The following is a 27,953-nucleotide window of genomic DNA, read 5'->3' on the forward strand; positions in this document are numbered from 1 at the left end:
CTGGGGCAACTGGTGCCAGGGGACAGAGCAGTGCTGCCCATTCACTGGGAGGGCTGGGGGTGCTTTCTTAGGGAAGCAAGTTCAGACAGAGTCACAGGAATGCTGATCCAAGCTGTGCTCTGGGGTTACATATCAGCTTTGTGAGCAAAGACCCTCTCTCATTTGCACAGACAAGAAAAAAAGAGGAAAGAGTAAACATTGAGCAGCCAAATAACTAGCCTCTCATTGCCCTTATTAAAAAAATAAAAAAGGAAGAATCCCTTTTTATTGAAACCATTTCCTTTGGTTATATCATTTCTCTTGAGGCTGGAAGCAATTTGAAGTCTTAAGTGCCTTCCCTGCACTAAGTCCACAGGCACAAGGCTGAAGTTTGGCTGCCCACCAAGGAGTGCCCTGGAGAGCAGCACATCTTGCTGTGCCCTCTGTCACTGCCCCACAGCAGCCCTGAGCCCCAGTGCCTCCTGCAGGGGGGCAAACCCCAAGTCCAGCACAGGCAAGGTGCAGCATGGGTCACCTTGGCACAGCAGAGTGCCACAAGTAGGACACAGATGGCATCCATTACGTGTTCCCATCCCTGCCCTCTGTCAACAGTGACAACCAGATTAAGCTGAGTTCTGCCCAGAAATCCCCCAGTGGAGGGATGTGCCAGTGCCAGGGATTTGCTGCAAGCACACAGCAGAGAAGCAGCTGTGCAGTGAGCACTGGGATTTGATGCTGGAGGAGTGTGACTGGGGTCCCTTGCACCAGTCACTGGCTCCAGTCTAGGTCTTTTGCAGGATTGGAGGAAGCAGGGCCAAATGTGTGCTAATAAGAGAAAAGCAGAAGGAGTTTCACATGTTCAGGATCCTGTAGAGGGCTGGGGTGTCCCCAGCAGCTTGGTTTGAGCACCAGCCTTACCTGTTTCACAAGACCAGCACAAGCACCAGGCTCCAGAGAGAAGCTCTCTGAGGTGGTGGGGATGATGCAGCAAGGAGGAGGAAACATGGTGTTGGGGCAGGAGGAGTTACTTGCCAGGACTGCTCAATCCAGTGACAAATTTGAGCTATTAAAGCTTTACAAAGTAAAGCACTAAGCTGAAGTTATTAAAATATGTATGTACACATCCTCTAAGGTGCCCCTCAAAGTGGGACTGCCAGTCAGGTGCTCTGCTTTCCCCACGGGCTGCAGCAGGGGATAAAGCAGTGACACCAAGGCAGGGCAGGGTGTGCTGACACCTCCCTGCCAGGGAGCTGCTGTGCACAGCCTCTCCAGCTCAGCAGCACCAAGCAATTTGTCCTTCATGATAAAAAAAAAGGAAGGGGAAACTTGGGGAAAGGGGAGACTACAGCTCTTTTATTTTTCGGGGTGTGCTTTTCCCCATGCCTGGCAGCCCAGAGCTGCTCAGCTTCCACTGCTAGGGACCTTCAGCCATGTGTGGAACCCCAGCTCTGCAGAGGCTCTGGGACACCAGAGCAGAGCCTGGAGCAATGCTACACCCAAGGCCTGCAGGCACTCGACACAGCTGAGGTTCAAGTGCTTTAGAGCTGGCCAGGTCCTTGAATAAGGCATCATAGGGGACTTGACCTCTCCTTTTCCCTTCTCCAACAAGAAGGCAGATAATTAATAAAGGTGAGGCCTAGTGACATTTTTCAAAGGTTTGATCCATCTCCTCGGCTCCCGACTCTTCAGCATCTTATTATCTGGAGGACTCTTGTGCTTCTTCAATTTCAGGGAGAATTGGCTGCTTCCAGCCCCAAAAGCCTCCCTGACATGTCCTTGGTAGCACTAGATTGCCACCCTGGAGCAAGGACCTGAGGAGTCACTGGCCACAGCCTTGTGCCTGATCATCACCCAGACCAACACAGGCAGTCCTGGACTCATTCCAGAGCAGCTGGTAATGAGTGGATGGTGACTGTGGGAGAGGCTTTAATTCTGACCTAAACATGTGGGTGTCAAAACAGTCTGTTAGGAAACTGATTTTCCTGAAACCCTATTAAAATTGTGTTGTCCAACCCTGAACAGATAAGAAAAAACCAAGAAGTTCTACCTGGCAAGAACTAAAACCAGGCAAGAAAAAAGCAACGTGCAAATCCACAGCATTACTCTATTTTTTTTACCCACTTTATTTATGTGTGTGTTTCTATAAACATTTTAACTACTGGACATTTCATAAACCGTAAAAACAAACCTTCCTGCCCCCAAAATGCAACCTAACCAGCTTTTTGGTCAGACACCAGCGATGCTGTCAGGGCAGGTAGGTGGTATCCCTAGATAACCTCCACTGGGCATGAGCCAGCAGCTCACTGCCTCAGATCCTAAGCCTCTGACCTGGTTGCTCTGCCACTCCAGGAGAAGGAGAAAAGTGGGGTGAATAAAGAATTTCCCTTGGTGGAAAGTCAGAGTCTGATGGAGGGGCTGCAACCTCCACTTGCAGGATCAGACGCAGTGACCTCGGCAGGCTTTGGAGCAGCCTCGGGGCTGTCTCAGCGCTGGAGATTGACACCACGGCCCAAATGCTCCTTCCTTCCTTCCTTCTTTCCTCCCTCCCCAGTGGCCCCACTGCTCCTTGTTGCCTTTTTGCCAGCTGTGAGCAGTGGGTGCTCCTTAAATCCGCTTTGCTCCCCTCCAAGGGCAGGAGTTTGTGGGTGCTGATTCCTCGGGGCCAGCTGTAAGGCACGGTGGGGAGGGCAGGGGGTGGCAGGGTGGCAGGGGAGGCCCAGCCCAGCCAGGTGAGCCAGCACAGAGTGCCAGGCCCCCAGCTGGCACCGTGTCACACCAGGGATGAGAGCAGCACGGGGACTCTCAGTTGCCCAGGTTCATGTCTGTGCCGTGGATGAGCCAAACCAGGCGGAAGCAGATGGCCAGGAACCCGGTGCCCAGGAGGTCCCCCAGGGCAGTGAGGTAGGGGATGGAGAAATTGTCTGGGTCCAGAGCCTTCCTCCACATCAGGCGCACGATCAGGTCGGCCACGTAGAGCAGGATCCCCACCTGGGAGAGGCAAGACAGGAGGGCACGGAGAGGGAAAGAGACAAACCCTGGGCCCAAAGCCAAAGGGAGGCGGCCGTGGCAGGGAACCAGAGCTTACAGGGACCACTGAGCATTCACACCTTCCCCTGAGAGCTGGGGCTCCTCACTGAGATGGGGTGGGATGGGATGGGATGGGATGGGATGGGATGGGATGGGATGGGATGGGATGGGATGGGATGGGATGGGATGGGATGGGATGGGATGGGATGGCGTGGCATGGGGTGGGGTGGGGTGGGATGGGATGGGGTGGGATGGGATGGGGTGGGATGGGGTGGGGTGGGGTGGCGTGGCATGGCATGGCATGGCATGGGTGCAGCTGGCTCCTACCCTTTGGCATCACATAACCCACAGTGCCACAGCTGCCAGCCACAAGTGCAGAGACCCTGCTTGACCTGCTCACCAGCACTGCCTGCCCAAACCAGAGGCTGGCCACACCAAAAGCATCTCCCAAAAGTACAGTTCCTATCCCTGTGCCTTGAATGGGAGTGCTCCCACTCACTCCACCAGACGAAGGGTTTCTGTGACTATGTAGGCAACCCCAAAGGATAAGTTCGTAGCCAGGCTTTTTACTCTTCATCCTTCTTTTTTCCATTAGAAATTCAGATCATGTCTGCTTTGTTTTTCCTAAAAGTCTCAGTGGACAACTGGAGTTTGAGGCAGTTTGTACATCAAAGCCATCCCAAGCAGAACTGACATGATAAAAAAAAAACCCCTTTTTTTTCATCTCAACACTTTAAAAATCTTTGTTGTGATTTCTTTTAATTCTTATTTCATTCCCAATTCTGATAAACAGATGGCAGAAAAAAAATTCTTCGGTTAAAGATTAAAGACTGTCTAGTTAATTGAATTAAGAAGGGAGAGAGAATTTGCACCCCACATCTGTGGTCCCTCCATGGGAGACCACAGCACATCAGGAACCAAAGCCTGAGGCAGCATTTCCAAAGGTGAAAACTGCAAGCTGGGTTGGGAGAAAGGAAGGAGGAGAGATGGGGGAAGTAAATTAAATAAAAGAATCACAGAAACTAAAGCTGGCTGGAAACTCGAGAGTTTTACACAGATCATTTGTCTTCCTCAATTCAGGATCAAATACATCCACATTTTTCCTGATGGAAAACATGTTTAACCTCTGCCAAAAAACTCTCACAGATGGAGATGCCACACTTAAAGCAATCAGCCCCATAGGTTTTTCCCCCCCATTTTTGTTTTTTCCAAGGCCTAACATAAATCTGCCTTTTTCCATTTGAAATCCATGATTTCATGTTTCCAGCCCTAATGACCACATGGCAAATGTTATTCTGTCCCTTCCTACAGAAATTTGGCATTTTAAAGGCTGCTAAGCAGACTTTTCCCAAGTCTCTCTACTTTGGACTAGTTAACCCCAGTCCATTCAATCACTCCTCTGAGGTCATGTTTTCTGGGCCTCTGATCCTGGGCTTCCTCCAACTACCCAAACTTTCCCCCCAACCCTTTTTCTTTCTGTCTTTCTTTATAAAGTATAGCAGAGGGGGAAAAAGGGCCAGGCTGAGTGTACCCTCCTCCACTGGCCTCCATGGGAATCTTTTGGGGTCAGTGGTGTTGCTGGGATGCTGCTCTTTATGCTGTCATTTATTCTTGTATTTTCATGCCTGGCTTTGGTTGAGGAGTTACCTCGATGCATAAAGAGAAGAATAAATATTTTCCTTTAAACTGTGGCTGTGCTTCTGGGCTTAGGGCTGTGCAAAGGTCGAGGAAAACTGATTGTTTACACACACAAGGAATTCACCCTCAGACACAAGGCTGCTTGTAAGGCAAAGGGAGAGTCAGCCACCTCATCATGCAAATCAATGAATCACTCATTTAGAAGGGCAAGTGAAGCCAGAGCCTCTGTGAGTTCAGGCAACAGCCACATGCATTTCTGAGTGAGAAAAATAAAGTTTACAGGGCAGGAAAAGCAGCAAAAGGGAACAAGCAGAACAAATCAGATGATCTGCTCATTGCCTACCAGGAGCTTTTATCTTTTGAAGATGAACTGCTCAGGGCCTGGGCTTTCCCTTTGTTTTTTGCCCACATGGCCCTGCCCAGAGGAATTCCCTAGGTTTTCACCATAAAACGCGACAGTGGTTTCCAAAAGGAGTGGGGAAACCTGCTGGCTGCAGTTCAGTGCTTCTCACCTTGCTGGGATGAGTAGTGGCAGCCTGGAAATACTTGGAGCTTAGAGACTCAAGGAGTGAACATTTTAAAGCAAGGTACTTCTTGCTAAGTGTGTCTCTGCACACTTACTGCAGCTCAGTGGATGTTGAAAAGTTTTTCCTCCTCTCACACCTGATCCCTCACTCACCCCAAAGCACAGTTGTGCTCATGTGGGAAACTAGAGCCTGGCAATTTGGGTGAAGTACTACTGGAGCTACAGAATGTGCATGATTCCTGGCAGAAGCACACCTGAAATGACAGGAAACAGAGGCTGCTGCTGAAGGTTTTACTGTGGCTCCTTTTTAACCTGGAGAACGCTGGTTTTGTGTTAGCTGACAGATTCCTTTTGGGTGAGAGTTTGGGGTTTACCTGCAGCAAAGCAGCAGCCAGATAGAACATCACAAAGGTGAAGGACAGGGATGTGTGGCCTCCCTGCAGCAGGTGGATGGTGTAGAGGAACACCAGGTGCCCTGGGATGACCAGGAGGAACAGGACCCGGGCTGACTTGGAATTCACCCCTGCAGAGCAGAGACAGAAAGAGGGCTAACAGCAGCTGGGGAGGGGAGGACAGGACACAGTGCATATTTCAATGTATAAACCTGGGGCTGCCCCCTCCCACCAACCCCATTGCCAATGCCTTCTCTAGATCACACACACATAGGAAGCATCTGCAGGATCAGCCCAGCAGCTTTGTCTAGCACTGAAACTGCATGCCAAAGGCTTTGTGCTCCGTGCTGATCCACTCTGATTCTTGCAAACACTCCTCTCAGCTGCTCCCTGCCTCCCACAGCTTCTGCTCTGCCTCACTGCAACAGATTTTCCCAGTTTATAGTTTGATCTAGCACTAACTCTCAACCTAACAGGGAAAATCAAGAGGAACGCTATAAAGACAACAGACACAAAATTGAGTTTTGCTGGAGCTTAAGTATTTCCAGCATTGAAGATGGAGGAATTGCTGATTTTCAGCAAGATTATGGTCTATTCACTGCTCTGTCCACAGGTGATGGCTGTAGGCTGGCCATTAAAATGACTTTCTGTTAGATCAAATCTAAGATTCTTTTTCAATTACTTTCTTTAGTGCTCCCTGAAGGCCACTTTCTTTGCATGCCAGTGAGCAAATATGCCTTAAGCCTTTTTTCCATGCTGCCCACTGCAAGGATGCTTCCTCTCTGATCTGAGTATTCTCTGAGGAAGGGGAAAGTTCTGCCTTTGAAACCCAGGCAGTCCTTCACCAGCCAGGCTTGGGAAAGGAGCTATCTGTGATGGCACAGAGACATGGACACCAAGGGTGCAGGGTCTACCTGACGAGAAGAATGTGGTGCATGGGTTGGGCCAGTTCTGCCTCATCTTGTATGGCAAAACTCCAGGCATGCTCCAGAAGTGCAGGAATGTAGAAATTCGGCTGGCTTGGATGGCAACCAGATTCCCTCCAACACCTGTGAGGACAAAACACAGAAAACCTGTAAACCACCTTCAGCACAGCAGGAAACATCAGTCCAGAACCCAGCCTAAGGTGAGTCAATCTGCATTCACTGAGAGCAGCAGTGAGAGAAAGGGAAAACCTGATCCCTGCATCCCTAGGGGTGCTGAACTATTCACTTTGCAGGAACAGCTCCTAAAAATCAGGAAGGCTCCAGTAATTGTATTCTCCTGACTGCTGGCTGAAAACATTTTCCCTTTCTCCCCAGCACTGGATGTGGCCTCTGGAGATGATGTAATTGCACCTGGTTGGACACAGTCTGTGAGCAACACCTGGGGAAAGCTGTGCAGATGCTGCTCATGGCCACTTCTTGGATTTACTCACTCAGAGAACCATCATTGTTTGAAAGACAACAAAACATCACAGAGAGTAGCTATATGTCTGTCTGAAGGTACCTAACACACTTGTTCAACGAGAAGGAATCATGAGGATGAAATAGAACCCAAAAAATGTTAGCTAATTAAGTAAATTAATTCATTCCAGACTGATTAATTGTAGCAAACATGAAAAAGCAGCTACATTTTCCAGTGGGAAATAGAGGGATAATGATCTGTGGAGCAAACTTCCACCCCCCTAAGTATTTTAGCTAAGTGTTTTCAGGGTGGAAATGCCACAGAAAAGATAATGGTGAGCCAGATGCTACAGGCTTCTCATGCCTTCCCTTCCTTGGAGAAGAAATCATCATTAAATGTGAGATTTTCCAGATGGGAATCAAAGTGAAAATACTCAGGCATTCTCACTGTAGCTGAAGATGGGACCTGAGCCATGCACTGCCATGCTTTGCACAGGCAGAGTGAGGAGCTGCCTGTGCAAAGACAGAGTGCTGCACAGCTCTGCCACAGCTCTGCCAAAAGGGTCCCCTGTGCCCACAGAGCCAGGTCTGGGGCTGCCACTGCTCAGCTAAACCCCTGCTGTCTGCCCAGGCTGGCTCCTTGACTAGCCATGCTGGAAAGGGTTTGTCAGCAGGGGGGTTGTCCTTATGCAGACCCAGGAAGGTGGCAGCTGGGTGACAGCCTCTGGCCCTGCCACAGGACACTGTGCTTTGAGGGTGGCACAAGGCCCTAGGAACCTGGGTTTCCATTGGAATGGGCCTGTCCCACAAGAATGTTATAAGAGCAGAAAAATAAGCTAGTGGATCTTCAGTGACACCAGGATCCCCAGCAGTTTGTACTGATAGGTGTGTGCATAAAAGTACTGTGAATATAGATATAGATATACATAGATAGATATAAATATAAATATAGATATATAGATACAGATATAGATATAGATTAGATATAGATATAAACACAAAATATGTTGAGGTATATATATATATATAAATTGAATTATATCTAATCCATGCATATAATCTCTCAGATACATACACATGTATAATCTAATTATATTACTAGTTTATCAACATTCTGTATAGGAGCAGATTGCACCACACAAATCACTGAGTGGAGAGAAGGAAATGAGGGAAAATGTGACATCCCAGTAGGTTTGATTTTATGAAAAGTGTCAACGTAGCTCTCAGAGATGCTGTTGACCTTTTTGCACAGCTCTGTCCTCACTGCTGTTTTGCTCCAGAGACACTTCAAAACATAAGCAGGAACGTGATGGGGACCAGTAGCTTCACTTCCACTCACGATGGGAGCAGCCAATTGAACACTGATCTCTTTGTAGGGGCAATGGTAGATGCCAGAAGCCTTGTGAGGAAGGGGAGGTACAAATAAAAGCATGCATAGAACTCCCACGCTCAGCCTACCATTAATCACAGGTGTGAAAACTGCCATGCCTTCAAAGTTTGGGTCAGTTACAGTTTTGTCCAGGATGAGCCCACCAATGCTGTTAAGAAAAGAAAAGCAAATGATGTTGGACCAATCTTTTCCCAGGGCAATTCCTACTCTGAAAACAGCCCCCTGCCATGGATTACTGCACCTTCCCCATTGCCAGGGCTGGACTGTTCACCATGTACTCCTTTTACAGCTCAGCTTCCACCAACAGAAAGCATTACAGATTTTGTTAATGGCATAATGAGTTCAGAAGGACATCCTGGCCCACCCCCAAGCAAAACTGGTAGTGGTTAGGAAAGAATTATCATCCTCCCACAAAGTTTTGGTACACTTCTATACTGGACTTAGCAGGTTTAAAAAATTCTCTTCCAGATCTCGGCTGAAAGATGCAGCACAGGAAGAAGGAACTACCTGGCTCTACATTTACCAGTATTTTCTCTTTACAGCTGGATAAGAATGAGGTTGAAGCCTGACAATTTGTGATGATCATCATCTGTGCTTTCAGTTTCCTGGCTTTCACCCATGTGGTGCCTGGATGTGCGAGTGAGACTCAGAATGATTTGGTTTCCCCAGTCCTTTGGGGGCTCCTTATCAGCTGTCTCACAAATAAGAGAGACAGACTGAAATCCTTTGGCACAGTTTGTATCTCCTTTGTTCAGGACTGAGAAGGACCAGAGGCAGTTAAAAAAAACCCAAAATTGATAATCTTCTCTGGCAAGAGGATATTCTGCAGCAGGAGAAGGCGCTGCATCAGGTGACACAGTACTTCAAACTTTACAGACTCATAAGAGAGTCTGTTGGAGAGTCACCAATGGCTGAGAAGCTCTGGGCAAATACCCTGCTGCTGTCCCTGCCAGTGTCACCTTTGGTGGCCCTCTGAGTGAGCCCAGGGTGTCTCTGCAGGTGCACACAGGGCTGGGAGCCGTGCCTCGTTTACCTGCTGATGCTCATGGCAACAATGACTGGCTGCCACCCAGACTTCAGGACTTCAGCCAGGGATGGACTTTGCTTGGCAATAGCAACCCAGAGAGGGATCATGACAATGAATACAGCACAGATCAGAGGAGAAAGGTACTTCACATCTGGCAAGGAAAAGAAATATTGAATTGAATACCCGTAGCTTCACTGGTTGCCAAAATCGTAATGCACAAAGATGGGAAGAAATGCAGCAGGATTCTTGCTCCCACCGAGTTATGTTACAGGAAAAATCACATGAAGCATGATAGTCCCCACAAAACCACCTCATTCCACCACAGAAATCCATAATTAATCCCTGAAATTCACTGCTAGAGGATGCTGTTTGAAAATCAGCAGGATTCAAAGCCAGTTATATTTGAAGATGAACAACTCTCCAATTCCAACTAAGAAAGGCAAAAAGTTACAAAATTTCTGGCTTCAGAGAGCAAATCAAACAGCAGGGCAAGGGGGAAACTCCTGTGTGGAAGCTGTATCCCACTCAGGGCAGACACCTCATACCTTCACCTAAAACTAGAGGTAAGAAGCACTTTAGGAGGCAAGCTAGCAGAATTGCTGAGCAGCTGGTCTGCTCTATAGGAACAAATGTTCTCTGGCACATATAAGCCAGTTCAGACCTGGGGTTTCTTTTGTGCTAGCTTGCAAGTGTTTCCATTAGGTGCTTTTTCCATTCAGCAGAGGCATAGCCTTGGATCTTTAGAAGCAAAGAAATTAAAAAATAAGTACATGTGCAGCACTAAAAGAAAATAAACATGACTCAGAAGCATGAGAAACACCTTCGAGCAATGGGGCTGATGCCAACCCTTTTGATACAAAAATGCTTCTTCAACAAAGCTCTCCATCTGGTCTCTGAGCTGGGGCCAAAGGCAGTGGGATGTAATGCTGCCTTTGCAGGTAGTCTGGGAGATGAAGCAGCTCAAAGTGTGCATTTTTAACAACACCACTGCCAGGGCCTTGGGCTGCCTGGGTAAGACAGCTCTGACATGATGGCATCTTCTGGGAGTGAAAGGTTCTTACACAAAGAGGTGCAAACAAAGAGGTGCAATTCTTCATGAGAGGTTTCAGTGGGCACTGAAATGAAACTCCTCTGGGAGTTAAGAGTTTGGTCAGTGCAATTTACCCCCTAGAGTCATCCAGGACAGGTGGGTTGTATGACAGACTTAGCTGCTGAACTGGGTCTCTTATCCACACCACATGTTGTTTTGAGCAATTAATTCCTTCTTAAATAATGCAGGCACAGAGCACTGGAGTTGATCAAACCTTATCAGAGCCCACAGAAAGGCTCCTGGTGGGGAGAATGGTCTTCAGGCTCCACATTCCAGTTCTGCCACATTCTCTCACAGGCAGCCCATAAGCAAGCTGACACCCTTTGGCACAGTTTGTATCCCCTTTATGCAGGACTGAGAAGGACCAGAGGCAATTAAAAAAAAAATTGAGAATCTTCTCTAGCAAGAAGATATTCTGCAGAAGGAGAAGGTGCTGCATCAGGTGGCACACAGTACTTCAAACTTTACAGGCTCATCAGTATTTTTGAAGGATACATACACATTTTGGTAGGACCCACAAGTTTTTAGAGTGTGACCTGCACCTTATTACACCCTGGGCAGGGAAATGGATTTGTTCAAGCACCATCAGCAGTGCCACCCTTCTACCTGCTTCACTTCATGCTCCCAATGACTTGGTGTCTGTGTGCTGCCTATTTTCCATCTCAAGAGGTTCTTTAAACTACTCTGGCAACCCCAGAAATGCTCTCTGGTCACAGCCACAGAGTTTATCATGCTGTTCTGCCCTGTGCTCCCTGGGAGATATTATCTGAGACACAGCAACTGAAAGATAGATTAGCTTTACAGAGGCAGGTGCAATGGCATCATGGAAAAATCCTATTAAAAAAAAGCGCCTCTGTAGCTCAAGGAGGACAGGATGGAAACAATTCATAGGCCTCTCCCTGCAGTGTGGGCTCCTTCACTCCCTCACTTGTGCTTGCACATGGAATGAGTTATGCAAACTGAGAACAGCTGCCTCACTGCTTCTGCTCAGTCTGGAGAAACAGTTTGGCTTTCAAATGGAATTGAGTTTGCTGGATCTTTTTATTTTCCCGTTTCTGTTCTAGCTTAGGCTCTCAGTAAATAGCCTAACACTTTAAAAGCAACAGACACACATCACCAATGTTTTGGACTTCTGAGGGTCATCAGGTGCCCAAGCCTTTGGCAACCAGCAGCACAGCTAACCCCAGACCACAACTCCTACTCAGTCCTGCAGGCAAAAAACACTGCAGACTACTTCCCTCCAACTGAATATCTTGTTCATCCATGACTCTCCATGAGAGAGGATATTTTTACTAGTGCCAAAACCCTGGAATTGCCTTGTGAAGAAGGACCTGCTCTTACCCATGCACAGGAAGCAGTTTTGCCTGGCTAGTGACAGATCGAGGAACAGACTCAGTGTCACATATGTCAGCCTCCTGTTCCAAAGCTGCACAATAGATGTTGGTCATTTCTTTGACAAATCCCAGTTGTGTTTACTAGGCTCTGCCTTCCAGTTTGTTACTAAAAGACAGTCTGGAAAAAGCCTCTTTGGTCATTTTTCTACCCCAGTGGCATGACAGCCTCCATTCTGAATCATGCCAGAAATGTTGAGGCAGCCTGCAGTAATTTCCCAAGGATTTGTGAGCTCCCTTGCTGAGCTGCAGCTCCCTGCTGAACACTGTACCTATGTATTTGAAGAGTGTGCTGCTGATTCCTGCCAGGAGGGAAAGGGTTATCAAATCTCCCAGGCTCGCTGCTATGGGTGTGGCGACATTGTCTGGATTGATCCCAACTTTCCTGGCTCCAATGATCACACCAATCATCACCAGACCTAGAGAAGACACAGAGCAGGCATCAGAGAGAGCATTTGGCTGTGTTTTACCCCAGAGCTGCTGCCCTGGTTCCCAGAGGGACGTGGGGGTCAAAGAGAAGCAAGAAGCACTCTACCCACAACAGCTCCATGCAGCTGGAGATTGGGCACCCCCAGGAATTTGTCCTTTTGTTTTCACCAACCTGAAGTGCATGACTCTGTCCTTATGAACTGCACCAAGGGCCCAGAGGCACACAAGCAAATTCCAGGGATCAAAGCAGATACCAGCAGGCGGCCCAAATGTAGAAGCTCCCCTCCTGAGCAGCCTAATCTTTGCTGCCTTGAAGCAGGAGCAGGCATGAAGCACACTGATAGATAAGCTCACAGCAGGCATGCAGCAGCCTCTGGGTGCCATCCCCTCCTCTGGATTCCACAGCACAAAGATATTTTCCATATTAGACTGAAATTTCTCCAAGTTTGAATCACCGAGGAGCAATGAGCTTCCTCACAGTAGCCTGCATCAGCCTTTCAGCCCAGCCATCAGACTGAGCCTTTGGGGCTGCTTTAATTTGCACTGGGTGGATATTGATGCTGTGAGCAGCTCCAGAGTCAAGGGGTTATGGTGCTGGCCCACATCTCCTCCCTCGTCCTCTGAGGTGCACCTGGAATATTGAGCTGCCTTTCAGCATTGCTGGGGAGAAGAGAGGTTTTGCTTGCCCAAGTAAGTTTGGGAGTACAAACCCCAAACCCTGGTGGGAATCCCTGAGCTATCAGATCTCCCACAGGGCTGTGGAAAAAGCACCTGGAATAAGCCCTGGCCAGGCTCTACTGCTAACTAGCAAAGGCAGCCTTGAGACAAAAGACATCCCTTCAAAGTCCCTCTGCGGCTCACAGGCTGCACCCAAGGATTCCAAGAAATGGTGATTCCCCCTGCAGCTCACAACCTCACTGTGCCAGTCTACACAGCCCCTCCTGAGCATGCACAGGAGCATCAGTGAATGCTACACATGCATCTTCCCTGATACAACATCCCTTAGACAAAAACACATCCTCACACAATATGGCATTTCCACAGCAGCCCTCCCAGACACCCACACTCCCCTCCCTGGCCATAAAAACAGCAGCTTCCCATTGTGCCACCTACACACAGGCTGCCTGTGACATGTCCAGGGAAAAAACTGATGTCAAACCTGAGAGAGTGCAGCAGCAAAGCCTCTCTGTACCACACCAAGCAGGGAGATTGTAGGGGAGAGTAATGAAAGCTGAGCTGCTGGTTTTTAACAACTGCCTCATCCCACGTTTTTCATCAAAGGCATCTCCAATCACCCTTTGACTCCAGCTTCAGGATATGCAGTTGTTCTAACTTGTCCCTTTCATTTAGAAAACTTGCAGCATCCTCTGTGCCAGCTGCTCTATTCAGGGTATCATGCTGCCCTCCTATGGCAGACCCACAAACTGGAGATCTTCAGAGAACAGCTCCTGCTGCCCAGCCCATCACATTCCCCTGGAAGAGGAAGAGCCAGGGCAGAGGATGCCCGGTTCCCAGCTGACAGCAGGCAAACTGCAGGGCTGGCCACAGCCCTCCAAGTCCATCTTGAGCGTGGTCTGCATTTGTCAGCTAACAGACCCTCCATTCCCTGGTGACATTATTTCACCCTTCCCTGGGAAAGGGACAGTGTAGATGGCTCGTGTGACACCCCAGGGACACGGAGTGGGGGTGTTTGTACAGCTGTGCACACCAGGTAAAGGACATTTTTACTGCTGCCTGTGGATGCTGAGAGCAACAGACCACGGGGGAAGCGAAGCAAAGGCAGGATGCAGAGAGGATGAAAGCAGCAGACACAGCTCCCTGCACCCCTCCTCCCTCTGCCAGAGCAGAGGGATGCCAGCTGGGCCTCCCTGGTGGAAGGGGCAGTTCATTCCCCACCCGAGGCTGCACGGTTGATCTGAGGAAGCAGAACCACTCACCAAGGGAAAGTGCAGCTATGAAGGCCGTGGTCACACTGCTGGCACACAGCACAGCAGCCTGGCTCAGCTCCACAGAGCCCTTGGAGATGGCTCCCAGGATCACAGCAGCCACAGCAGCCAGCAGCCCCACCACAGTGGCCTGGACCTGGGGACCAAAGGACAGCTGGTGAGCACTCACCCACATCTGCTCCTGGCAGCCCTGGCTCCACAACTGCAGCGCTGCCACAGCCTGCAGGGCAAAGCCTGGCACAGATGCTGATTGTTTGAGTATTTAAACAGCATCCCTGCAAGGCTCCACTAGATCAAAAAAGAAATCCTGACAAAGTTTGCAGAAAATCTCTGGGGGCCTGCAAAGGGCAGATAACACTTCAGCAAAGGACACCGAGTCCAGCAGCAAAGGAATAGCCCTGGTCAAGACAAAGATGGGCTCCCATCAGCTCTGCACTCCTGGGAGGCTGGGAGCTGTGCAGGGAGATAAGGGAAAGCACACAGACTCATGCTGCCAGCCCTGAGTCTTGCCATGTGCAAACTCTAGGCTGGCTCCTGGGTTTTAACAAGCAGAAGAATTGCCTTTACAAGAGGCAATTTCTGCCATCTCTCCCCTCCTGCCCAAGGCTGATTCCCAAGCAGTGCCAGTAAATGACAGGCTTTATCCAAGGGCTGCTGTGAAACAGGGACTGTGCCACAGCTCCTGCTGCAAAAGGAGCTTTATTAGTTCAGTTTGTCCACAAAGGCAGTGAATGCCCAGATGTGTTTTATAGCTAAACTACAAACTCTGGGGCCACACAGAGCTTTACTGGAGGTCGAGTTCTGGCTCTGCTTGGCTGTGTTGAGGATACCTGCCCCAAATCACCAGCTCTGCATTCAGCACTGCTGGAACAGATGCTGCTGGTCTGCAACTTAGCAAGAGAAAAGGGATTTCTGCATCTCCCAGCTGAGGTGACTCACCTGGATAAGGGCTAAATTGCAGGTGGCCATTTTCCATTGCTTCTGAGCATCATCCATCTGTCCAGTGTTAGCCTAGGAGTCAAGAGAGATACCCTGAAAAGCTGTTCCTGTGGTGCAGGTGGCTGCTGAAGGCAGTTTCACCTGGTCCCTGGGGGAAAGGGGCTGTCAGAGAGAGGCAAATGCAGGTCACCATCTCCCATCCTTCCCTGCACTTCCTTCTTGAGACTTTTCCACCAGCCCAGTGTCCCAGGGGCATCAGAGGCTCACACTGGAAGTGCAGAGGTATTGAAGGGTTGTGCTAAAAGTGAAGCTGGCATATCCACCACAGCCCACACAGACAAAAACTGAACAAATTAAACCATTTTTCGTCCTTTTTTCCCCCTAAATTGCTCTGGTAAGCTACAATTTCTCCTGAGGCATAATAAAAAAAAAGACCAAAGTAAACAAAATTGCTTAGGGAGATAGAAGAGATCAAATACAGAGCAGGAAAAGCTGCTGCAGGTTCCAAGAAGCCTCAGTCTGCCCCCCCAGGGTAGGATTGCTGGGAAGCCCTCAAGGATCAATACCCACAGAAAAGCAATCCAGCACTGAAGCTGACAGCTGTGGAGCCCTGGCTTTGTCTCCTTCATGTGTCACAGGGCCCCAAATACCAGCAAGTGGCCACCCAGGGATTAATTCACCTTCAAAGAGCAGATGGAAATTCTCTGTTCCAGTTACAAAATGAGGGCAAACACATTATTTTAATGCTCACACCCCACTAGTTTCTAGTTAGCAGCAAAGGGCATCTCTCATACACAGTGTGATTATATAAATGAAGAATCTCCTGATGTCTCCTGCTAATCACCACCCTCCCAAAATTACCCAGCTTGTTAACACTCACAGCAGTGGAGAGCCTGGATGCCAGTGTCATCTCCAGATTTCCCTTCAGACCAACCAGGGCAGGAACCAGGATGAACACTTCTGTAATCGTCCGGAACACGTCCCAGTGCTGGAGGGGAACAAAGGCATGACCTCAGCCCAGGGCAGCAGGGTCTTGTCTCAGCACCTCCAGTGTCCTGTGCACACAGGGCAGATGCTGCCCTGATGCATTTCATGGTTTGCATTTTGGGAGGGAAGGAAGGAATTTTCAGCTTGCAGTATTCTCTCTCATCTCATGCACAAAAAACCATTGCCCTAATGGGGAAGGATCTTTCCTTCTAGGGGAAACAGAAGGTTTTGGAAACCCACCAACTAAAACCTGCCTTTAGCAGCAGTCAAGACCAATGTTAAAAGTAATTAAGGTTCACAAACTGAATTATACAGTGCGTGTTCTCCATCCTCTAGAACCTCTGTGGGCAGAACCTCTGTGAGCAGAACCTAGGAACCTCTACTGCTCACCAAACTTGTAAGAACAAAACCAAAGATCTGGAAAATGATCTCACAAGAAGCTGTGTCTGTCTTTTCTTACCAAACTTCAAGTCAAGCATCTAAGACTGGTGGGGGGAGGGAATGAGATTTTTGCCTCTCTTCTCCACAGGCAGTTCCTAAATCTATCTGTTACCCCAAGCTCATTCTTGGTACAGCTGGAAAAAGGTTTTTGAATTAAGGTATCTCATAAGCCAGACTGCTGGGCCAATATCTTGACTGTTGTTTCTCCTCTGAAGCTGAACTGTACAAAGCTGTTGAACCAGCTGCAACACCAGAGACAATCTAAAAACGTAACAAACTTTGTTGACTGACGTGTCTTCTCTGATTTTTGTACCATACAGTGCCTTGGACAGAATTCATCCCTCCTCTGTGCATTCAAGGGTGTTGGCCAAGCCCTGCTGTAGGCAGAGAGGTTTAAATCAGGATGAAATCACAGAATGAGGCCACTCAGCATGAAGGAAAAGTAACGAGTCCTACATCTAAGAGCAGAAGATAAGGAAAAAAGGGTGGCTGCAATGAGCCAGATCAAAGGTCCATCTAACCCATCCTTAGCTCTGCCAATAATCCAGTCTGGGTGTATAAAACAAAAACAACAAGTAAATGGGGTAACTCTCCTGTGTATTTTCCAGACTCTGACTATCTCCACGGGGTACTGAGCTGCTGGGGGTTTTCTGCACACTTCCCAGAGTTGAAAGGCTTTCTCTTTCAGGTCCTCATCCAAACTCCCCCCTCCAAGCCATGTGCCATCCTGTGGCAAAGATTTCTATAGTTCCCATGAAGGATGAATTTGTTCATTCTTTCCACCTTGCTACTGGCTAGTACCCATGGTGCTCCTGAATTCTGGCACTAGAGGACAAAACAAACCAGCACATCCCTACCCACCTTTTTCACATCCACTGGGATTCCATAAACCTGAATACCCAGGTGGCTGGACAGACTCAACAAATGGTGACACATTCAGCTGCCAGCCTGTAAGGAAATATATACAGGGTGGAACAGCTCAGTGTTTTCCTCTGGTGGTGCCATGGGAGCTGTGGGGAGGTGGTGGTGTCTCTCTGTTGGGAAGACCTCACAGCTTCCTTCTCAGGATGGATGAAATTTGGGCTGAGCCAGTCCTGAGCATGTGGTGCAAGGCACCTCAGAAGTGCAGATAACAGGCAAAACATTATTATCAATACAAAAAAGGCACTTTTCCTGGCAGTGGTGGAACAAGCACGTTTCAAAATGTGCAAGGTACATTACTGGTGCATAAACAAGCAACAACACAAAAATTCTCTCCTTATTTGACACACTACAGTTTTGTTTAAATTTGTTAACATGCAACTTAAATACCTGAGAAAAGCTAGGGGTGGGCATCTCTTTTAGAGATTCATATCCCCCTCTCTCCTCTCTCTTTAATTAAGAATAAAGATCCAAACACATGTTTGACACCTTCAAAAGAAAGAGGAGAAAACACAGACTTCACAGTCACAATATAGAACTCCCAATCATTTAAAGCACAGAGGCATGCAGAAATTCAGACTTAAAACCTTGCAGATTTTGCACATAAAAAGACATAAATAGAAAGCAACAGAAAAACTCAAGTGTTTGTATTTTCTGTGCATGCCACATTTGGGAAATATGACTTTGGTATATCTAGGTAAGCTCCAATCCTTGTGACATAATAGATTTTGCAGGTCTCAGGCCATTAGAGCAGAAGGTTCAGCATATGAGGTATGACTTTTTGGGACTCTGCCTTACATATAATTACACCTGAAAGCTGTGAACAATTAATAATCATGCAACTGTACTAATAAAAAAAAAAAAAAGCTGACTTAATTGCCTCTATTTGAGTCTCATTAGTGACTCACTGAGAGCCTAAGGAAAGATTCCTAATGATTTATACCACAACAGCCAGGACTCCATTGTGTTAGTGATGCAGAAATACAGAATAAACAGATGATGCCTGTGCCATCAACTTGCAGGACTGTCAGCTGGAGGAGTGGCTGGTGGGGCAGTTTGGAGCCATGCAGGCAAGGAACTACCTGAATGAAGACACCTGGACAAAGCCTAGGAAATGTCTCTGTCCTTTGAGACAAAAACTGGCCTGGAAAGAACAAAAACATTCCATGCAGCGCTGCAAACCCACACAGGCAGACACAGAGCCTGAAGGAGACTCTTTCCCACTTCACATTTCCATAATGGAGTTTCAGCCCTAAAACTCAGCTCTGAAGAAGCTTGGTTAATAATTCCATGTTCTCCCCACAGCAGCTGGATCTGCTCATGGGGTCTCCCAGTAGAAGAGAGGTTATCAAGGATGCACTGAGCCAGTCCCAGCCCCAGTGCAGCCCTGCTGCATCGCCTCACACTCCTCACAGACCCAGCCTGTCCTGTTACCTGCCCAGGACATCCACCTCCCATGGCAGAAGCTCAGAAGCCTCTGAGGTTTTCCCTTGGCTCTGAACAAGTCAACAGAAAGATCAAAATATCCTAGAGTACAGAATGCAAGCCAATTCAAAATCCTTTTCAAAGCTAATCATCTCATGGGCTTTTGTCAACAAAGGACAGAGATATCTTATATCTGTGACTTTTATTTGGACTGTGTCCCACTCCAGTGGCGTGGAAAGGGAAAATGAAAGGGAGGCATTCCTCCTGAATTCTCTGGTTGGAAATCTGATCAGCCAGCTTCAATGTGATTCTTCACCTTACTGTAAAAAAGTGGGCCAAACACTGGCAGGGCCCTGCAAGTTCTCCAGCAGTGCCAGCCAGCCCAGAATCCAGATGGACCGGCAGCCAAGGACCACTGGAACAGAGGCAGAAATGTCCAGAAGGAACAAACCTGTGCCTTGCTATCAGCCCTGCAGAGAGACTGCATCCCCTGCACACACAGGAAGGGGAAATGGCAAATATCATCTTTGGGCATCCTTTTCCTACAGCATGGGAGACCCAGGTCTGGGCCTTGGAGTCAACTGGGCTAGATAAATCCTTCTGTTGATTTTTCTCTCAAACAGTAATATGAACAGTTCTTGGTTTCATCCCAGAGCAGATCAGAATCTGCTAAAATCCTGCCAAGTTTGATAGGATACAAATGAGCAATCTACACTCTTTACAGCAGTATGAACCCTGCAAAAGACAGCATCAGCTGGACTCACAACACAGAACCAAGTTATTTTGAGATATTTTGAATGTAATAAAAGAAGGGCAGCAGGATTAAACTCAGTATTATCTATGCCCCAGATATCATCCTTAAGCTTGCCCATGTATCTCCCTGTACAAGGCAGACACAGAGTTTCCTAAGAATGTTTTGCAGTCACTAGGGTAAAACATTCCTTAGCCAGAAGAACCACTAGAAAATGGGCAAACCACAGACTTCTGGACTTGAAAAACCTGTAGTTTCAGTATGTGAGCCCTCATGCCTGGCAATATGAGTCTCATGGTACCTGGCCTCAAGCAAACAGACTTAGTGTCAGGTTTTAGTTGGAGGGACTGTGAGTTTCTATCTCTCACACTTGCAGGAAGTTGAAAATAAACAGCTCAAAGACAAAGAAGCACAGAAGAATATCCCAAACCTTTAAAGGCCGAGATCTCTGCATTTTCCCAGCTGCTGGTTTTGTTTTTAGCTGTGGGGTTGTTGATACCATAGCAGCTCACCTCACTAACATCTCTCCTGTGCCACTTGTGACTCTCAGTGCACTGGGCTCCCTCCTCTGGGAGCTGAACCCCTGGACTGACCATTCCTATTTCAACATACTTCACCCAAATGTGCACTTCCTGTGGTTGTGGTTTACACCTGACCCCATTTCTATGAGTCAAGTGAGCAAATACACAAACTAAATTGCACATTGTCATTTAAAGGACAGGTGCAAGGCAGGCATACACGGCCTGTGTTTCCCATCAGTTTGGATACAGTTACATTTTTGAACACAGCTCAGTTCTTAGCAAGTGAGTTAATTTCTTCTAGACAAAGACCTATTCACTCCAAGGTGCAGAGTGGGTATGTGCTGTGTCTTTCTCCTTCTTTGAGACAAATGCTAACTATCAACATAACATCTTGGGTAGTTTGAGAACTTCTGCAATGCTGCAAGACAGGTCTGTGCCTAAGCACAGCACAAGGTGGAGATGACAAACACAGCCCAGAGAGATCCTGTGCCACTCCAGTTAACCCTTCTTTGATATTCCTCGTGCTCCCTTTAGTTCAACTGCTCTGCCTTCTTTGTTTCTTCCAGTGCAAGATAAAAACAAGCAAGGTATTGTCTTTCCAAACACTCAAGTATCCATATTTAGCTCCTCCTGTGGTATTAATGCCAGAGAATCCAATGTACTCCAGTGAGCTCAGAGTGCAGGATATATCCTTGGGAAACTCTGCCAGCCTTTTGATTTGTAAATCCACCAGCATGAGATGCCCAAACGAGATCAAATTTTGCATTTCTATTTGTGCCACCAGCACAAAGGAAAGATGGATAGATCCTGGTTGGGAGCACAATGGTGTAAATGCTACAGCACTCCCTGGCAGTCAGGGGAAGTTATTCTAAATTTATACCCACCTCAGGAACGGCCCAAGAAGCACTCAGTTTGTAGGCAAGGCTAATCATTTTATGGTGGCATGCCTCTCATCACAGTATCTAAATGCTTTCTAGACCAAAGATTATATTAGGTTGTTTCCAAAGAACCGAAAGCATGAACTTGCCTCTAAGTCAAACAGGTAGTTAATAACAACCCTGACCTAGATCTCCTTATCAGCAATTTTTGAAGGAAAGAAATGATATCATGCAACAGGGGAATATGCTGCAGCCTGATCCAGTTGTTTCACAGGAGCCTCTACCAAAGTGTTCAGCTCCACAGAGAAAAGGGAGCACCCAGTCTAACACACCCAGAGCAGTGCTAGGCAGCCATCTGACAACCAGTATCCCACACCACAAGGAACCCAGCTCCTGATCTAAAGGAGATGGATGATGTCTCTCCAGCACAGAAAAAGCCTACAGCCATACTGCTGACTAGCTGCTAGGACCACATTCATTAAAAACAAACGAGCTCAAATGCTCAAGGTCAGAGCCTTAGCCCACCCTCTCACTACAAGTTGTCTAATCACAGGTACCTACTTGAACAACATCCATCAAGAGGCCAGCAGCTACCATTCCCAAGCCAGCCAGGAGGAATGGCACAAAAATCTGGGAGGCAATGGAGAATGAAGTCTCTGGGAGAAATCCACTGGCTGACCTGGTCAGCTTGCAGGTGAAACCTCTCAGCTTCTTGCCATGGAAGCACAGTTCCAGCTGTAACTGGGTGACCACCATGGTCACACACTGTTACCCCATGCTCAGCAGGAAAATGGAGGGAGATCAGGACATGACACAGATCCTCTTTGCAGCTCTCTCCAAAGCCAGAAGGAATGTTTTTCCTCAAACTACAGCAATGATGCCAAATTCCTTTCGTTTCTTCTCCTTCTAGGAGCACGTCCAGACGATTGCAGCAAGGGTATCCTCCAAAATTGGTTCAGCTGGGTTGTGCCCAGGTGGCAGCAAACTCGATGGACACAATTTCTCTGATTTATATCCAGGGGAGAATTAAAAAAGAGAAGAGAAGATTGTAGAGATGCTTGTGGACGAATAGAAACGAGCCCACACCCCATTCAGCTCCCACCACTTCGGTAAAAACCAGTAAGACCTGCTCAGGCTACAGCACTGAAAGAGTAACAAGTCACACAAGAATCCCTCGGCGTGCTCAAACACTCTGGTGTCCTTTCTGCTCGGGTTACATCTCTTGTCAGAGCGCGGCGCGCGTTTGCTGCGAGGGTTTAATGTGTAAGCTGCTGCCAACTGCCAACCAGCCCGGCTCCCTCGCTGCCACCACAGGCACTGCTGAACTTTCCTCACCGTCCCGAGGCTGAGGAGGAGGGGAATTACCAACCAGGGTCCATTCTGCACTTCTCCAAGGTGAAGAAAGGTCAAGGAGAGCAGGAGCCCACGTTTCTCTCAGCTGACGGCGTTACGCAGGTCTCGTCCCCAGGCAGGTGACGCAGCTGAGCCGGCTGGTGACACAGGATCTGCCCTTCTAGACCCCGGCCCTGGGCAGGTGACACAGCTGAGCCGGCTGGTGACACAGGATCTGCCCTTCCAGACCCCAGCCCTGGGCAGGTGACACAGCTGAGCCGGCTGGTGACACAGGATCTGCCCTTCCAGACCCCGGCCCTGGGCAGGTGACACAGCTGAGCCGGCTGGTGACACAGGATCTGCCCTTCTAGACCCCGGCCCCTCGTGTCCGCTCCATGGTGTCCGTGGGACGGAGCAGTCAGGCTGTGCCAGCTGTACCTCTGAATGACTGGCTCTCGGGGGAAAAAAAGTTCAGAGAACCAGCCAATAAGCTTCAAAAGTGAGCGCCCTTATCTGCTGTCATCACTTCAACTTTCTGCTAGTTTGCAAAGGCCGAGATAAGAGTCCTAGCTGGAGCTCATTTAAGGTAGCTCCATAATCTCTCTGCACAACAGGCAAGGGAGAGAAAGGGCACGCTGTGAGCTGGTCACCCTTCCTGCTCTAAAGTGAAACATGCTGCTCCTGCATGCTCCTGGGAATACTGGCTATGAGAGAGGGGGTCTCACCCCAGAGCTTCATGGTTAAGGAGCTTACACAAGGTCAAAAATCAGAGCTGCACCGTGGCTACATACGGCCAAAAAATTTGTATCCTGCTCCGTAAAGGCTTCAGCTCAAAGTCAGGCATGTAGGGAAAAGAATCATGGTATTATGCCTGGGCTTCTTTCTAGTAATTATTTTGGGCAAACTAATAGAATCAGAGGGTCAAAAAGCTTTAAAAACCCCCCTTTAGGATGGATCAACGCCTTCCCTCACATTCCCTGCAGAGAGGAAAAGGCTAATGGCTTGTGGACTCTGTCCTTGTGACAGGGTGCCCAGCGCTGCGGGGGCGTTGGAGAGAACATGGCATGCTTGCAGCTAAATTGGGAACTGAGGAAGCTCTGGGCCATTCAGACAGTGTTTCTTTGGTCTGAGCTCACACCAGCTGAGGTGACAGAGCAGATCTCCCTGGAAGCAAGGCAGAAAACAAACGGGAGCTGCAGAGGCTCTGTCCTTTGCTGCTTTCTAGGCTGTTATTTTGGTACAGCCCCTAAAACCTTCTCCACTCCCAGCTGCCTTGGTGTGTAGTGTCTCCACCACCTAACAATGGTCCAGTTAGCTGAAAGCTAACAGGAGAGCACATTTCTGCTGATCTAACTGGAAAAAAAGTCCCACAATATCTGAAAGAGCCAGGCTAATAAAAATCCTGTAATAATCACAAATGACCCAACCTCTTTATACCAGCGGGGAAGAGAGAAATGACAGTATGAAGGCCCAGTTCTAGTTAGTCATCCACAGAGGCTTCAAGGAAATAAAAGACAGTTTCTGGACAAAACTTCTGGACAAAAAAATAGGTTTTTCTGTTCTAATAATGTGCCTACCTAGTCCCATATGTCATTGTATCAGCTAGCTGGATTAATGACAGGCAGAAGCATTAATGTAAAGGAAATATCAATGAGACTGAATGACTCAAATGACATTAAAAAACACAGCAGCAACACATCCTGTACTAAAGCATCAGCCTGACAGGGTTTAGGAGTTTATCATCCTCCATCTCTCTCCTTCTAAACAAGCACCATAAAAAGCCCTCAACCAATAAATCAGTATGCAGAGAGGTAATTGGTTCAGGTGACCCATGTGTGTACACTGGGCCATTTTACTATGCATTTAAGGAGCCTCTGATAAAGAGCCACACCATATTTATCAGCAGAGAGATGTACCACATTTTCCTGGCAAAGAAATATACCTTATTTGTCCAGAAAACATACATCAGGTTTGAGAAGAAAGAGAGCATTGCTCAACAGCGGGAAAAAGATTGTAACTAGCTAGTGAAAAAACTAAAAATAAAACCCAACAGCTCATGGCTGTGCCACTCAAGATGGCAAAACCTGGAGAGGTGCACTGCTGCCCTGCTCTGCACACAGATACATCCTCATGTTGCCAACTAGTCGACAAGTAGCACTGCCCTGGAGGAGCCAAAGCAGAAACACCCTCTTGAGCGAGTCCTGACCCTGATACTGATCCCCCATCCGCTGGCACAGTACAAGAAACAGAACAGAGAGACAGAAAGTGTCTGAGAGCAGAGTTTCATACCTACCTTGCCATCCCTGCAAAGGAGCGAGAAATGCCAGAGTGCTCTCACAGCATGGCAGTGCTGGCAGCACTATCCAACAAGCAGGGGCTCACAGGAGAACCTGAGGGTGCATTCCAGGGACTGCACATCCCAGCTGCTCCAGCACTACCACTCCTGACTCTGGGAGCTCTCTGCTACACCAAGAAGTGAATTTTTGTTTCTAACCTTGCTCTTCTCCTCCCCACTTTAGGAAGGGGCAGAGAAGAGAACTTTTGTGCAGAGCTGGAAGGCAGGCAGATGGAGAGCGCCTGGGGCTCAGGGACTCTCAGGGATCCGCTGCTGCCCCACGGAAACAACAGCAGCAGCCAGGCAAAGGCCAGGACTGGCTCAGGAAAGAAGGGCAGCAGCAAGTCCTTGCTGAGATGTGCTCAGGCAGCCCATGGTCATGCACAAACAGTAGGAGATGTTGCACGGGTTGATTTCCCATACTTTCAGCGCTACTATGATGGTTTTTAGTGAGCTCTGTATTTGCAAAACCAGAAAACAGACTTTTGCAGTTTCAGAGGAGAATGAGATTTGCCTCACATTCTGTTCATATTAGTGGCTCAGTTCCCCCTTGGAAAAAAGAAAACCTCTCAGGGAAGAAACTCTGAAGGAAAAGTCCTCTTCCAACATCACAAACCCATCTGCAATCCATTTCACACTTTAATAACTCACAGTAGGAAGAAACATACATTTAATGTCAGAGATCCTTTGGAACAGGCAGCTCTAGAAAGTCTAAAAACTAAAAACAGAAGCGGCTGCTCGGTGTTCAAGGCTCTTGGGAATAATGTCTAAGGAGACAAAAAGTAGTTTGACACTGGGTTCTGCATTTGCCTGGTGTTCTGTGATCTGACTAGACATTCTGCTGGGTATCAAGTACATGCTAAGGTCAGTTAAGGATACTGTGTCATTCCTAAGCCTTAGCTCCTCCAGCTCAGGGAGATCAGCCCCGGGTTAATGACAAAGGAACACAGCTCCATATTTGTGGAAGTTGTCAATGTAAGCACTGTAGCTTCTGTGTCCCTGTATCAGATAGGTCAGGGTAGTTTGACCTCCCAGCTAGTTAGTCAAATAACAAGGTTAACAAAAAGGCATGCTGTTAGAGGAACCCAGAGTGCAAAGGCATGGCAATTTATAATCAGCTTTAAACTGTCTAAAATTAGGTGCTGATCATTGCCTTAAAGGTCTGTATTGCTGCAGGCCTCATCCTGATCACCACAGAGTCAGAAATGGGACTTAAGGAATTCAAGTCTTCACTGATACAGTGAGGCCTTAGGAAAGGACGTGGTGCACAGGCAGGGCTGAGCTGTTGTATGAAATGTTAACAGTGGTTAACAGCTGATGCCTTGTGCAAGGAAGCAGCGGGCGCAGGACTGTCCAGAGCTACAACCCTGAGTGATGTCACCTCTGTGTCTGCTGCAGGAAAGCAGTGTGCCACCCCAGGCTGTGCTCACCCACCCTCTCCCAGGACCAAGGGGAGATCTCTGCATATCTTTTCCTAATCGCTAATCAATTAGGACTCCACATGTTCTCTTTTTTATCCAGAGGAGGAAAGGCACCAGAAAAGCACCACGTCTCTTGAGAGCTGCCCAGCACATAACAGCTGACTTTGAGGGACATGCTGGCACAGGACACTGCTGCAAATCCTCCCTTGCTATGCCATTCCCAGAGCAAATCCCCTGCCTGTGAAAAAAAGTCCCCCACTTATCCCACAACAGGTATGTCAGATGAGTTTCTTCCCCTTACCTGAACATAATCCAAGACCATGCCTGCCAAGACCATGCCAAGCCCAGCCAGGAGGTATGGCAGGAGCACTTGCAGGCAAATTGAGATTGCTGACTCTTCCTGTGACTTTGCCATGGCTGCTTTCTCCTCAGCCAGCAGCTTCTGCTGTGCATGCAGAAGGACATCCTCTGGCTCCTGGCTGCCAAGTCTGCTCTCTCTGTGTTTACCCTTGCTCTTCCCTCTGTGCCGGGGTCGCTCTCCATTCCTGGACCTGCCCTCTTTCCTCCTCTGCCGAACTTCCTCACCTTTCATGGTGGTGTTCTTGAATCACAGTTTTTCTGAAAAACAAAGTTAGAAACAATGAGATAACAAAAAAGAAGTATCAGATAGGTGAGAGACAGGAAATTTGGCATTGTGTGCACTCCATTAACCTGAAGGCAAACTACCACTTACTCCCCAAGATGCTCTGCTAGCTCCAATACTAGTACTTAGTTTACCTTCAACTTTGTACAGTGTGGAACCAATCTCCCTTTCTGTACTTGCATCTCTTCCTAGGCCTGTGTTCACGCTGCAGTGCTTGCTGTGCATCCTGGCTGTTCCCCTGAGAATGTCCAGAAGAATAGTGCTGCACATGGCCTGAACTCTTGACCCACCAGTTCTCACACTGGGAGTCACAAAGAACTTATGAGCCCAGCAGAATCCAAGCCTTTTCAGGACCTGACCCTTAGCCAAGAAATGGGAACAGCTGACTTCCTTGTATCCTAGCATCCCACAGCCCAGCAAAGGACTAGCATCCAGGTGTGTACTGTGCTTACTACCTAGCATAGCTGTCCACCACTTGCCAGTAACAAGACAATTGTTTGATCTTTGTGCTAATCTGGATACTTTTCCTTCCTTTTGTGCCCTAGTTGACACACATGCACTACATGACTCATCCATCTACAGAGAAGTTGCCATGACCCCACAGCATCTCACAAGAAGAAATAAACATGCAAAATTCTTACCAGTAGCCCTTTTGCTGCCATCAAATCCCATTTCCTGATGGAACTGTCACTCAAACTGCTGGCCCAGGCAGTGCCCCAAGTCTTTCACCCATCACCTCCTGCCAGCCCTCATCGGCATTAACCTCCGCCAGATGTTCCCTGATGCTCTCATTTTCACGATGGAACACCCCGAGTCCCTGCGCTATCCCAGGTAGGACCAGCCCTCTTCTCGCCCCAACATCTGGAGAGCGGAGGGAACAGCTGGGAGGCCCCAATAACCGCTGGAGAGCGGAGGGAGGGAGGGAGGAAAGATGGGCAGGGAGGGAGGGAAGATGGGAGGAAAGTCCCGCTCAGCGGGCGGAGGATCCGCGGCCCCGTCCGTGCGCGGCGCTTACCGGCTGGGTGTGCTGCGGGGCGCTGCCCGTGCCGGGGCTGTCCCCGGGGGCCGGGGCGCGGCCGGGGCGCTGGAGCGCGGGCGGCTCCCGCCACGGCGGGGCGCGGCGGCGGCCGCGGGTTCGA

General features: G+C 48.4%; 1 protein-coding gene across 4 annotated transcripts; it reads right to left on the bottom strand.

The window, feature by feature from the left end:
• Positions 1-2,088: 2,088 nt before the first annotated feature.
• Positions 2,089-27,953, bottom strand: SLC41A3 (solute carrier family 41 member 3). 4 transcript variants are annotated; one of them, XM_084214380.1, is made up of 11 exons: positions 27,830-27,953; positions 26,473-26,789; positions 16,040-16,147; positions 15,160-15,231; positions 14,212-14,356; positions 12,118-12,264; positions 9,371-9,515; positions 8,406-8,485; positions 6,477-6,611; positions 5,545-5,693; positions 2,089-2,967 (listed from the first exon to the last, which is right to left on the bottom strand). In XM_084214380.1, the coding sequence occupies exons 2-11, from the start codon at positions 26,761-26,763 to the stop codon at positions 2,782-2,784; spliced, it is 1,458 nt and encodes a 485-aa protein (XP_084070506.1). In that variant the 5' UTR covers positions 26,764-26,789; positions 27,830-27,953; the 3' UTR covers positions 2,089-2,781. The 4 variants fall into 4 exon arrangements, with proteins under 4 accessions (XP_084070506.1, XP_084070507.1, XP_084070508.1 ...); XM_084214381.1 differs by having other exon boundaries at positions 27,456-27,934; XM_084214382.1 differs by lacking the exons at positions 26,473-26,789; positions 27,830-27,953 and adding an exon at positions 21,645-22,843.

This window comes from Fringilla coelebs (assembly GCF_963513975.1).
Source record: "Fringilla coelebs genome assembly, chromosome: 13".
In the NCBI taxonomy this organism is placed as follows: Eukaryota; Metazoa; Chordata; class Aves; order Passeriformes; family Fringillidae; genus Fringilla; species Fringilla coelebs.